General features: G+C 40.0%; 1 protein-coding gene across 1 annotated transcript; it reads right to left on the bottom strand.

Moving 5' to 3' along the window:
• Nucleotides 1-8,491: 8,491 nt before the first annotated feature.
• CLEC3A (C-type lectin domain family 3 member A) lies at nt 8,492-13,508 on the bottom strand. The gene is made up of 3 exons (XM_030581843.1): nt 13,394-13,508; nt 11,174-11,257; nt 8,492-9,773 (listed from the first exon to the last, which is right to left on the bottom strand). The coding sequence occupies exons 1-3, from the start codon at nt 13,506-13,508 to the stop codon at nt 9,382-9,384; spliced, it is 591 nt and encodes a 196-aa protein (XP_030437703.1). The 3' UTR covers nt 8,492-9,381.
• Nucleotides 13,509-14,088: the final 580 nt, after the last annotated feature.

Genomic DNA, 14,088 nt, shown 5'->3' with positions numbered 1-14,088 from the left:
CCAGCACAGCAGCTACTGTGGTCTATAGAGCTGGTTTTTATTGCAGGGAAAGGTTTAAACTGAGCATTCTGAGCAAGAATCCTGAAATTCAAACTCTGGAAACTGTTTCCCAGTCTATTAGTGGCTCCCTGGTTCATTTTATTTAGAAATCCCTAGGCTACTTTCTTCTTTGCTGACTATTTGTATTGAAATCCATTGCACATGGACGTCCACCCTGCAGATGCTACTGCAGCCAAAACCAGCCTAGTGGAACTTCCCACTGCATTCTAAACTTCCAAGTGAGAAGGGCAATTGGGGCACAAAACTGAACAGTGACTTGCCTAAACTCACAGAGGACCAATCCCATAGTCATGAATAAGACCCAAGAGTCCTGCCTCTCAGTTCATACTGAGGTAAAATATCACTTGTAAAATCTGTAAAAAGGCAAGACCAGCATAGTGAGGGAAGAATGAGAGCCCAATACAGATGAGTGGTGGGGGGGGAGACCCTGTTGTTATGTCCAGTGAGTTGATGAGCAATGACAGTATGAGATTAGAACCTCATGCCTTAATAAGAGTTGTTTGCCTAATATGACAAGCTGAAGCTAATTGTATTTTTAAAAATATTAAGTATTGAGTCATGTGTTTGGGGGTGAATCCTTTATACAAGGGACAGTTCCCTGCTGGTGCCTCCCCAATAAAGATAGAGTGGTGAGGCTGGAATGAAGAGAGTGAGCGACTTTTCCCAGGGCAAGACGAAGGCAGCAATGACTAGAGGAGGACTCCTTGAGGGGAGCTATTTCCAATCCAATCCTGAGCTCCTGGAAGGACCTTTCATCGCCATCACCAGAGGCCAAGGTGGAAGGATAAGTGGGGAGAAGAGCATATGATAGGAATTAGCTAAGATGCTGATAAACTGCAGGCAGGATTTTTAGTTTTTACAAATATTGAACATTTTAAGCCTCTTCCTTAAAGTTTGTGTACAAGGTCCTATGGCTGCTCAGAACTTCCCAATGGTTAGCACAGAACTCAGAGGCTCCAAAAGCACAGACACCTTCTGGTAGAGCTAAAGGATGAATCTCTGTTCTCTGTGAGCAATTTAGGATCTATGACACACAGCCAGGCAGTTTTAAATCTATGAAGAAGAGCAATATACAATATTAGTTAAAAATGAGTTGCTGTTTAATGGAAGCTATATTAACCATTCACTTAAATATTAAGAATATCCTAGAATCTTCATTACGCTATAAATAACTTATGTATGTTGAACTAAAAAAACTAGAACATACAGCAGGACCTTACCATTGGCATTGACGCTTGTAAAGCGTCAGGATTATACTAGATAATACTTAGTCCTCCTTGAGTGCATGAGGCTGAACTAGAAGACCTCTTGTAGTCCCTTCTAGTCCTACACATGTATGGTTCTATAATCTGATGTAATTTGTGTCAGCTCACTGAGTGCTGTGCCTAAAAGTCAATACCTAGCAGATCCATTAATGATATATATGAAATATTTCTCACTAGCTTATACTGACTTCATTATGCAAACCTTGGCAGATGGAGCACCTGCTTGTTAGATGAATGCACAGGTGCATGTATTAGATCTCTAGTCCATTGTGGTATGGCTGTATCACACACAGCCATTCTCCAGAGACTTTGCTTCCATACAAGATAACCATTTGCTCTGTCCTTCCACGTTTCCTGCTGCAAGTCTTAAATTGTCGATATCTATAGTAGTGAGGTATAGGATCATCTAGCTGTAATAATCCTAGTGGATTCAAAGTGAATATGATCTGGCAGAAAATGTTCTGTGTATATATTTATTAAGCACAATTAAACCAGATGCCCGAGAAACACCAGGATCATTCTTTTTCCAGATACCAACCTACAGCTGGTTTCTAAAATACATAGTAGTAGCAGCATCCTTTTAGATTCATTACTTATTTGTGACATTTATGGCCCAATCACTTAGACTCTTCAGCAGCTGTCAAGATGACTGTTACATATAATTACTTCATGCACATTGAGCCTACACTGTAATGTCCCTGATAGTTGCTCCTTCTCTTTCTGCATCAACATCCCCATCTTTCACTGTTTCTCCTTGCCCCTAAGACTTCTGTACTTGGGCCCTTTCTCTTCTTCCTATTTTTAGTGTCCATGGGCAATCCCATCTGTTCTGAACTAACTCCTAAATCTACCCCTAAAAGTAACAGAAATCAATACAAGGTTATTCTATATTGGTTCCTTCTGCATGCCTGCTAACTAGTGCTATAGTTTTACAGTGGGTTGATGGCGCAGATAAAATAGTCACATGGGCCCTTTACCACAGTATTTACAAGATAGCACAGAGACTTCCCCCAAGAGACACTAGGCACCAGAGTTTCCAATGGACTTTTACCTAGTCACCACAGCCAAGATTTTAAAAAGCAGGAGCCTAGAATTAGGTTCCTACATCCACAGTTAGGCTCCATAATAAATGGGCTGAATTTTACAAGTACTGATCACCCATTGACTTCAATGGGAGCTGCTGGATGGTCAACACTTTTAGGATCCTAACTATGATCTCCTATTCTGCTCATCTTGTCCTGCATCATCATGAAGTAATTCTGATTTTTCTGATTCTGGGGAATAACTTGTCATCACACATCTTTTTATTTCCAAAGTTCAGGAATTAAATGCTTGGATCATCCTCCTTTTCCCTATGTTTTCCATGGGTTAACTTATTAATTCTATTTACACAAGTCTCTGCTGAATGTAAGCAGAATCCTCTTGATATTCCACCAGCCATGAGTTTAATCATTAAATCTGCATGGCCATCAGTGCCTTTGGTCTAACCAGAGACAACCTCAAAGCCAAACTGCAGGTAATCTGGCTTTGTACTCTCTGCATTGCTTCTGTGAATCATGGGCTACTTATCATTGTTGCATGGACCTGTGCACTTTTAACCAATTCTGTGGGGCTCATCAAATTAAGTCTCCTCAGAATTAACCTGGCAGGTCAGATAACAGAGGTTCCCATCTCCTCCTGGATATCCCAGATTCGGGCCTTTTGAGACCATGCTACATGCATCTGATCTCATAGACCTGCCAAGAGTATGCCTGATTCTGCACTCCTTGCATTGTCCTGGTTATCCACATAAGGGGCATTCTAAGTGTAATCGTATAACATAGGTTGAACGTAAGTCATCATCCGTTAAATGGACTAGAAATAAGTCAGACAATACATTTGCCTTCAGAACATTTTAAATAGGTGTTAATGTAAACTTCCAAAATATGGATCCCTTCCTAATGTAATAATAGCTGGGTTGATTTATTACACTGCACTGATTTCTTTAGCATTGAATTAGAAGGGGGGGGAAAGCAGTTTTAACAGTACTTACTACTAAGATCATCTGGCATTTTTAAAAATTAAGTAGGAACCACATTGTTTTGTTATACCACTAGGTGTCACTACTGCAATTTCTACTCCACATCTTGGGTACTTTTACTGTAACTTATTTAACTGGAATACTATGTATCACATTCAACGTCCTCCAGTCCATGCAAAGGAACCAGCTGATTTCCAGGTCTGCCATCACAACTAATCACTAAGGAAAGTCATCAGTGGGAAATCACTAACTAACCAACCACCTATCATGTGCTGCTCTAACAGTGATCAAAACAAAGCTACCCTGGCTGTGTTCAGTAGAGACCATCATTATTTGTATTGTAAGGGCATCTGGGAGCCTCAAAGGAGATCAGGACCCCATTATGTTAGGTGCTGTACAACCAGGAGCAAAGAGCAGGGACTATCAGAATTTGGAGTCGAGGGAAGGCAGCAGAAGGGGAATTTGGAGGAAATACATCAATAGGATTATAGGTGGGGTTTGGGAATGCAAGGTGTTTACTACTGGAGGATCTGGTTAGGGGATGAATCAAGATCCATGGGTTATGCGACACATTCCATTATCAGGAGAGAGTATTTGCTGTTTGGGGCAAGGATGGTCTTTTTGTCCTTTGTTTGTACAGCACCTTGCACAATGAGGTCCTGATCTCTGACTGGGATACCTAGGCAATATTAATAATTCATATGAAGATGACAGCCCCACATCCCAATCAATGAGTTCAGACAGTAGAGCTGCAGCCCATCTTAAGTTCAAGCCTTAAGTTCTCTGTGGTCATGGTTTCACAGATACTCAAAGCTATTATCAGTTATTATCATGCTTGTTTGATTTTCAATCCTAGTCATATACTGTTTGTCAAACTTGTATTTTATTACATCGAAGCAAAAAATCATTTGAGAGAATTGGTAGCTCTGTGTGGGTATTTATGTAGTTATAGTCTGAAAATCATTCTGGGTTTTTCTAAGGAAAGGTAGACCTCTGCTGGAAGAAAGAAATACTGAGACGCTTGACATACACTATATCTGTATAAAATAAAATGTGGATGCAGATTACAGGTAGCCAACATTTTTCAAACAAAAGTATGTTTTATTGGAAAATGGTCTGTTTTCAGAAATAACATTTAATGAAATAATTGTTGACACTGTCAATTTTTTCACAAAAGAGATGACCTTTTTTTTTGCAATTTTTATCAAAACAATTATCAATATTTCTCATTTACCAAAAACCAATTTTTAGTAAACACAAAACGTCTATAAGTAGTTCATTAACATTTGCAATATAAATGGTGAGAATTAAAAAAACCTCTCAAATATTTTGGAAAAAACAACTATTCATTGTTTCATTTCAAATATTTTAAAATGAAAACAACTTTGAAGTGATGATACATATGATAAAACAGCATCTAAATTCTCAAAAGGCTGTACTCATTGTTTTGAACATAGGGAACAGATGCTACATGATTGCTACTTGACTTGGAAATAACTTTATTGTCTGTTGAATCTAATTTATTTGTCCCATTTTGATTCTTTTTAACCAGGAACCAATATTTTCCTTGGTTTTTTATTTTTATTTTTAGTGTTAATTTATTTCACTAATAATCCAAGTGAAAGAAAAAGAGCTAATTAATGCTGTACAATTAATTGCGCTTACAACCACAGATGAAGAAACAAAACTATTTAACATGTAGAAAAGTTGGCAAGAAATATTTTGTAAATGGTTAATTTCCCTGTGCCTGTCTGATCTCTAGTCTTTTTGTCTGTCAAAATGCTTACATGGGTTCCATCCCAGTAGTGTCTGAGCACTTGGGACAAGAATTCTTCAACAAAGCTTTACTCTCTCTCTTTCAGAGTGAGTAGGATTTATGTCAGTGTTCCCAAACTGAGATTATTTACAGAGAAGTGTGATTTCCACTGTGCCATGATGGCTCAAATGCTGTTCATGCTGCTTACCAGCTTGTACTTCTTACCTCGAACCCAAGAGCAGTGTGTTGCTTTGGGAGCGTTCTCCATTTCACTCACTGTTCTGGGATAAAAGTGGAGCTGCAGCACAGAAAGGCTACAAGAAATATATTCCCCTGTGAGGCTCTGATGAAGTCATTCAAGCCATCTGGGACAGGGTTGTTTCCTTATCAGGCATCAGACACCTATCCCCAAATGCTAAGTGGTCCTGGCTTCATGCAGGGATAGGATCACAGTTGGAAAAGCAGAGGAATGTGGCAGTTTGTGCCTTGCTAGTGCACTTAGACCCTTTGCTGGCACCAGCTGGTCCCTGCATTAGGAAGGCCATGCAAGCCATCTTGAAGGGAGAGGAGCAAGGAGGTGAAACTGACTGTTTTCTGTGGTGAGGGGGCAATACTCACTTCTGTGCAATTGCTACATGGTATCTACAGGATGCGATAGGCTAGGTGGAGGAGTGAGGGTGGGGGCAATGGAAGAAGATTGTCTGTGCTATTTAACGAGGTCCTTCCAGGACTCGCTAGTCACTACTGTCTAGAGCCACAACTGCAAAGCTCCGTGCAGCTCATCAAGTGACCTATTTCATGGATGTGAGTGAATGGGCGGAGAGGAACATTCTTTGCTTTGGCTCAATTACCAGCAATTGACTCTTACCATCACTCTGTTTCCTCTTCTTCATCTATCCCAACTCCTCTCTCTCCCTTGCCCACTTCCTGCTGCCCACCCTCAACTTCCTGCCAGCCATTCCATTCTCTTTGCCCTGCCTTTTTCACCCTATCCTTCTGGTCTACTTCAGATATCCCAGTTATTAGACAAAGCATCTGTCTGCCAGTGTGAAGACCTAAGTCTCAGTCCCCCATACTGACTGTAACTTTGTGAACTAATTAATTGGCACAGATGTCTGTTTGTTTAACAAAGTGTATGACATCTGCTGTATATGGAAAAATGTCCCCCAGTAGTGTCCATAACCAGTTTATATTGCTATTACCTAAAGTAAATGGATGAAAATGAAGTAGAAATAAAGAGTAACCTCCTTGGAATTTGGTAGGTATTTGTGCTACTGCGCATGTGAATAGGTTTCCAAAACTGTGGTAAAATTACATGTTGAACATAATGTAGTTTCAGATATATTTACATAATTAATTAACCCAATGAACCCGCACTCAGGAGGCCATATCAAACTACTTTAGGGCTCTCCATTTATTTAAATCACAGTTTATGAACAAAACCAAATGGGGACCATAGCATCTGCTGAGCTTAATAGAGACGGATAGCTCCTGATAGCCTGCTTTGCTCCTGTAATTTAATTCAGAGGATGGCTAGCAGAGTGGACAGTTAAACCTCCATTGCAGGTTCCTCGTCTAGGGAAATAATGATTTCACCAATGAAGGTGCAGTAATAATAACTATTTATGTATAAAATGGTTCTATATGTACAGGTATCATTGTCCACTGTTGATTTGTGGCCATCTCTGGAATGGAAGGGGGCAGCTGTTTGCCAGTACATAGCAACACGATACAACAGCTAAAGATGAGGAGAAAAGCTTATCTGATTGAAAGTTCAGGGGAATTTAGTTAGCCAGAATCTAACTACTTACAGTGAAATCTGCCTACAGAACTCACTCTCACTACTCTTGTGATAAGGGCTATGGACAGCAAAAGACTAGATGGGGTCAGGATTTTGGTGTAGCATCTCACCTGGAATATGATCCCACAAACACGTCAGTTCCTTTACTGCCGTACTGAAATGCTGGATCTGTGAGAAGAGTGACACCTATCAAAAAGGACTACAACATTTCCTGCTGCAGCATCTTGCACCGTCTTTGGTGATCTCCCAGCCAGGTGCCAACCAGCCCTAATGGTGATTAGTTTGTGAGAAATTATGTGACCTTGGCCTTAGCTGGCTAGAGAAATCTGTGGGTGAGCAACCCATTTAGCCAAAGGTATCACATTCCACTTACAAATACTAGTGATGGGCCCAACTGGAAGGGGAACCTCCACTCTGAGTCACTGACACCCAGCAGTGCAGGTAGGGTGGTACGGTCCAGTACACCGTAACAAGAAGATATTTATAGGTGGTACTGCATACTGGAAAGAGGAGCAGCAGAACCCGACTGAATGAGCTGAATGGCCTCATGCCAGCAACTCCTCCGGCACAGCTGTACCACCCCCAGCCCTTCCATGCAGGGTCTCCTCCATCTGTACAGCAGCAGCCCTGACAGAGGACAGGGCTGCAGAGGGCGGGGCTGGGGTGGTACTGCGGCCCCACGTTCTGCTCCTTTCCCCGCTATGGTCCTGAAGGTGCAGTGGGAGGAGGACAGACCCCCCGCCTCCCTAGGTAAGGGGTGTGGATCACGGGAAGTAGATGGGAAGACCATGGGGACCCCAGGTTGGGGGTGGAGAGGAGTCACATGGAATGTCATGTGAAGAGGTCACCTGCCCCTGGTGTCCCCCTTGCCCCTGTACTGGTAAGAAATGGATTCCATTTGCTCCACTGCTGACACCAGACCTGCTGCATTAGCTTTGGTTCTTGGCTGGAGCTGAAATCAGAAAGGGCCTATTTTCCGTATCTCTCATGTGACTTCAACAGCATCAAACTCAGCCCAAGATAGCAGAAATGTCACAAGGACAGCTGAACTCTTATGATTTCTATTTTTCTGGCCCAGAGTCTTGCAAGATTCTGGTGACATTAGACTCTGATCCCAGCCCAGATTTGGCTTTGAACATGAATCCAAGCCCTATCCTAAACCTAATCTGTGTCTGAGCCCTGTCTTCTCAATGCATCTTGAACAAACCCGCCTTGAGTACTCGATATTATGGAATAGCAGCTTCACTCAGATTTCTCTCAGCCTCAGTATTGATGGAATTCTCTCATACAGGATGTATACACAATATTTACAGAACCACAATACATGTAATCTTGTACACTTTATCTTTGAAATGCTGATTGTACGTGTCTTCATGTTCTCAAAAAACACTCAACAACCCACTAGTGAATTATATGTTTGATTTATTAGCAATTAAAAAGTATTGTATAATTAAAAGGAAAACTAAGAGTTGGCCTCCAAGTAACAGAATTCAGGTTCTAGGATGCAAGAGGTTATTTGCAAACTGCATTGTATATACCACTAAGATAAAGCATACTTGGGTGATGCAAAGCAAAGTATATGGCTGGCTTCTTTTATTCTATCATTTCCATTTCTCTATATGTATAGGATTTATTTACAGTTCTTTTGAAAGATTAAGAATAGCAAAAAATAAACACTGTAATTCCTCCACTTCCAAACATCAGGTGCTTAACTGGAATTTGCATGTAAACAAGTCAGGGCAGAAACACAAAGACAAAGTTTTCCAAATGACAAGTACATACAAAAGATTTCCACAGCTGGCGTTTCATGATGTCTCGATCGCTAGTGGGAATATTTCCCCTACTTTCTAGGAATGGGTCATTTTTAACTCCATAATCTTTCAGAATAACATCAGCTTCTATTCATTTTTTTCTTCCTTTTAGATCAAAATCTTATCTCAGAGCTACGTTGTTGAGCTCCAGCAGATGAATTCCATCCATTTTCAGTGGTTTATACACCACTAAAGTTCTACTTAAGCATCCATAGCCTCATACTGGCAAACTTCACTCTCTAGTGAATGTTCTATGTATGGAATTTTCATAAATATTGACCGGAGTTCTGGATGGGGTTCAAGCAAACACTAATCTATAGAGATATGTAGTGTGGGTTTGAAAGATGGATTTTGACTTTACGATGTTGATAGCATGAACATCAGACTGTGAGAATATGGCAAAATATGATGCAATACATCTCAAAACAAAACGTACAGCATATGTGATGGTTGCATGGTGAGAGACCTCACTAAACACAACCTTTTTAACAGTTGAATGGAAAATAAATTAATAAAGAAAATTCCTGCCTTAGGGCAAGGTTTGTGTATTGTGGGAGATGTGCATTTTAATAAGTATTTTCAATTCACCATTGTAAGTAGGAGGAACTACTAACATGCAAAAACTGCACATTAATAACCAAATATTGGTTCAGCTAATGGGAATGGAATTATGGGATTAGAAATTCACAAATATATCTTTTGACAGTACGGCAGACTTCATCTCCCCACTTGCCTTGAGATGACTGGGAAAACAAGACACAGTTTTCACGCTTTCCCCCATTTGGTTGGGAGCGATCCCAGTTGAAATAGTTTAGAGCCATCCCATTGACATCAACAAATTTCCCTTCGTTTACCATGTCGGTGATACCCAGCCAAAAGTCTGCAGCCCCTGGCAGACTTTTCTTGCCATAGTCTCGAAGGGAGTTGGTTTCATCATTGTCTCTGGGGATAGCCAGTGTCCCTCCGTTGGCTATGCAGTCTTCATTGGCTTCATGGAAGTGCTTGGCACCTTCAGATGCCAGGTAGCACTTCTTATGGATCTTTGTTCCACGAAGACAGACTGTGAATAGATATGGTTGAGCATGTTGATTAAGAAACGGAGTCACATATTAGAATAGGGGCTGGACCAGTTCTAGGGGCAGGTGAGCAGAGAAGCGCCACTCAGCTTTTGTTTTTTTATTTTGTGCATTTGTCTGCTCATGTGCAGGTTGGTGGGGGTGGGGAGAGCACCAAGAACATTTTCCACCCTGGCTGGCAAAATGGCCAGGGATGTTCCAGAACAGAGTTGACATTTTAGTGGGAAATTTTCAAAAGCCCCTAAGGGAGTGAGGCCTACAAGTCCCACTGAAAGTCAACGTGACTTGTGATCTTAATTTCAGAAAGGGCTATTGAAAATCCCACCTCTAAGCTTTTTATATTAATCTACTTGGCTCACCATTCTCAGCCAGGATCCAGCCAGGAACCTAATTTCCTCAGGATTATTTATGCTGTTGTTTGAGACCACACATACACACAAAGACGGTGTAGGCCTGTTGTTTGTTTAATTTTTTTTATTTTTCTTAAATAGTCCCTACTGCCAACTTTACACATTTGGCTTCACCTCATCGGGTTCATAACGTATGCTGAGGAGAAATGGATGTTTGTATTGTTGGCAGAGCTGGCTTAGTTGCCAGGAAGTAGGTGTATTCTTGGCTTCACACCAAAAACAAGGATCTAAAGGTCTTTTCATACTTGTGACATTTAAGTGCCAATGTAAAATGTGTTATGCATTAGCTGTGCCTAGTGCCTAGTAAATAAATGGAAGACAGAAAGTGCGAAAGGGTTAGTTACAATATGTCCTGGTCGTCAGATATTGATTGGAAATTCATAATTCAAATCTCTGTTTGGGCAATTGATAGATAAATATTGTCACTGGAAGGATAACATACAGAGGACCTAAACTCTTTAGGGCTTCATTTCCAGTCACTTTTTCCACCATCCTCCTCCCTTCAAATGCTAATTTCAAGTGACCCAAGGTGATTTAAAACTAGAAATGCCTTTTAAAAGAGAGAGATTACATTCAATGCTTGATTTGCACAACAGTCTCATTTATTAAATCTTATTTAATTTTGGCTATGCTTCCCTATGTGGTAAGAGACCACGAGGTATGCCAGCATGGCTCTTTCAAAGTCCAGGTCATTGCTGGCTTCATCAAGTGGAAGATGTTGCCAACATCTCAGTGACATGTTGCTAAGGAATTCCACTTGTCAAAGAAGTATGATTTCTCATTGAACATTATAATGGGGGCAGGAAATGTTTGGTTTCACTGATAAAATGTTTAGTGACATTTAGTTAATTTAGTTGGGGATTGGTCCTACTTTTAGCAGAGGGTTGGACTAGATGACCTCCTGAGGTCCCTTCCAACCTTGATATTCTATGATTCTATTTCCTGGTAAAACAGACTAATAAAACATGTGTTACCTGTCTGAAGTGCCTGCATTTCTTTCAGGGAGTTTACTTCTTGCCACAGCTTGTCAATCTGAGTCTTTAGATCACCATCCTTTTCTTAAAAGAAAAAAAGAATGAATAAATATACACATTCAAGAATATCTTTAAATCAGAAGCCCAGTTAAAATATCATGGGCTTCTGCAGGTATGAGATTTGCATAACTCTTTAGTTGGGAGAAAAATCATAGTAATTACAATGTTCAGAGACAATCAAAATACTGTAATGCAATAAAATTAAGTAGCAATCATTCACATGCCATAAAAATCACAATATCAAAGCAATGCAATTCTAATAATCATTATAAGCCAAAGGAAATGTTCACCTGGGTCAGACTCAGTTCTCTGTAACACTAGTGCACCTTCTTCCATTGAAATCAGCGATATTATACCAACACAAAATTTATGCAGGATGAGAATAAAGCTACAAATATTCATAAACAAATAAATTGCATATTTAACATTTTAAAATACATAGGTTTAGTAAAATTAATTTCCCAAGATTAAGTACAGTATAATACTAATATGGCAGCTTGCTCTTTTGTGATTAGTTTCTACTGAATTGCATTTTGGGCTCTCTTTAGGTAAATACACATGAAATTCCAATGCACTCTCATGGTAGTTCACGTATTCCAACTTTTTAATGTGTTACTGAATTATAAATTAAGACTATTGCTTAGAGGTCAGTCATTATTGTATTAGGGCTGCTGACAAGATTTGGTTTTGGCTGTACATTTGAGGCCTGGTCTATGCTAAATGGTTAGGTCAATGTAAGCTGCATTACATCAACCTTGCTGTGGAAGTGCCTTCACTTAAATTTGGCTCCCCCCAACATAAGCGCCTCTCTACACCAATTTAGTGTTAACCACTTCCCCAAATGGGGTAGAGTCAAGGTCGATGAAATTAGGTCAATGCAAGGTCAATGTGGTCACTGAGTTAATTCCGTCAACTTTTACTGACTTTCAAAAACCATCCCACAATGTCCTACACTGACAATTCAATTGGTACAAGAACTCCTGGTGCAGACACGCCCCGCTGACACAAGGAGCCAACTGTGCACACACACAAGCGATTTAATAACTACGGTGGCTGTACTCGTATGTAAGTTAGATTGACATAATTTTGTAGGTTGGAGATGTTGAGAGCTTGTTTTCATGGAATTTTCGCATTGAAAACTATATTTAATGATTGGGCTACAACCTGCCTTATATATTCGTCTTGGTAAAAGAACCCCAAACAATCCCAAAAGATGCTATAGCATACATTTTCAATTTTGGGTGTCTAAAGTTAGTCACCTAAATATAAAAGGCCCGATGTTGAGATTTACTTTGCTACTACACAAAAATGCACGTGGGTTAAAATAGGAATCAGGGCTCTCTGATACCAAGGTAAAGAGCATGGTGGAAAACCCTCAAAACTAGACATAGATTCATGAGAAGGGAAAACAAATGCCATATAGTGTCTTGACTTTCAGAGTAGTGTGAGCATAGTAAGAAATGGACTTGTGTAAGCTGCTAACTTTTCACTGACTAACAAGTAAATATTCACCAACTGTGTAATCTACATTATGCTTTCTAAAAAATGGAAAGTAAGTTTAAATTAAATACACACATTTCCCAACATTCAAGGTTTTTGTCTTTGCTCTGCATATGTTTAGCGGGAAACTATACTTTTCTCACCAATTCTTTCTGGCTTCTTTTGTCCCTCATTGTACAACACTCCTAAAGAATTAGAATAGAAGAATATCCTACAAATATCCCGTTAAAAAGTTACAAAAAAACGTTCTAGGTCATGGAAAATAAATCTCAACAAAAATCCTTGGGAGTCTCTTAGTTTCTTCAGCTTGTTTTGATCAGATGCACACGATATTCCATTCTTGGTGATATCCATTACATAATCTGTAACTGAGAACATGGGCCAAACTGCGACCTCATTTCCAACTCAGAATCCCAAATAAAGTCAATGGAGCTGAGAGGACAGTATTTTGCTCTCTACCCTATATTTATGTAATACAATTTGGCACATTACACTACACCCACATAACGTATACAAAATCTTCTCTCTAGACAGAGTAAATATAGGCCCAAATATCCTTTGATAACACATTTTAAAAATAATATTAACCACTGGTTCAAATAATATTTAAGAGTATTGTAAATGCCCTTGGCATATGCCCCCCCAAATTAAACTGATTACCTTTCACTCGACGTTTACTGTGCTTTCTGGCTTTGAACTTGGAAGCCTGGCCAGTAGCTTGATCCAGCAGTAGTATGCTAATGAGGAGAAAAATTAGAAGTCCAGTTTGTGCCATGTCTCTTTTCAAAAGCTAATAAGAAGCTTCCAGAGAGTCTCTATAGCAGCAAAGAGAGCAAATCACACAGCCACAGCTCAATATGAACTGCCTGAGGTCAGCTTTATAAAACTGTAGGGATAGAGTTGGCTGTACTCCTTGCTTACGAAATGTGTTTGATGCTTCAGCTGGCTGCAGCATAAGGTACCCCCTTGTTCTCATTCCTCCTCTTCAACTGATTTCAGCTGGAACAGATCCATTTTACGAGCTTATACCAGAACTGAACAATTTATTTGTTTTGCTGTCAGTGAACTCCATTTTTCAGGAGTAATTTTTAAAACTTTGAGGATGAATGTCATGGAAAAGCAAATGGGCGTTCAAGAAACATACATCTGTGCATTGTCACTTTGAAGGAGATACAGTCAAACTACTTACATGAATGTCATAGAAACATTTAGCAACATTCCCATCCAGCTTTTTGAAAATAGGTCTGGCCTAAGCCAATTAAAAATAGACAATGGCATGATCCTCCTTCCATTGAGGTCAATGGGAGTTTTGCCACTGAGTTCTTTAGCAGCAGGACTGTGCTCTGTAGCTCTCC

Source organism: Gopherus evgoodei, chromosome 12, assembly GCF_007399415.2.
Source record: "Gopherus evgoodei ecotype Sinaloan lineage chromosome 12, rGopEvg1_v1.p, whole genome shotgun sequence".
Lineage (NCBI taxonomy): Eukaryota > Metazoa > Chordata > Testudines > Testudinidae > Gopherus > Gopherus evgoodei.
Note: the sequence above shows the minus strand (reverse complement) of the source record. Positions and strands in the feature narration are given on the sequence as shown.

Bases quoted from the DNA above. Each gene is read 5' to 3' on its own strand.
- CLEC3A (XM_030581843.1), bottom strand. From the start codon at position 13,508: ATGGCACAAACTGGACTTCTAATTTTTCTCCTCATTAGCATACTACTG. The intron at 11,258-13,393 runs GTAATCAGTTTA...TTTTCTTTTAAG, and splicing joins CAGTAAACGTCGAGTGAAAG to AAAAGGATGGTGATCTAAAG. The intron at 9,774-11,173 runs GTAACACATGTT...ATCTATTCACAG, and splicing joins AATGCAGGCACTTCAGACAG to TCTGTCTTCGTGGAACAAAG.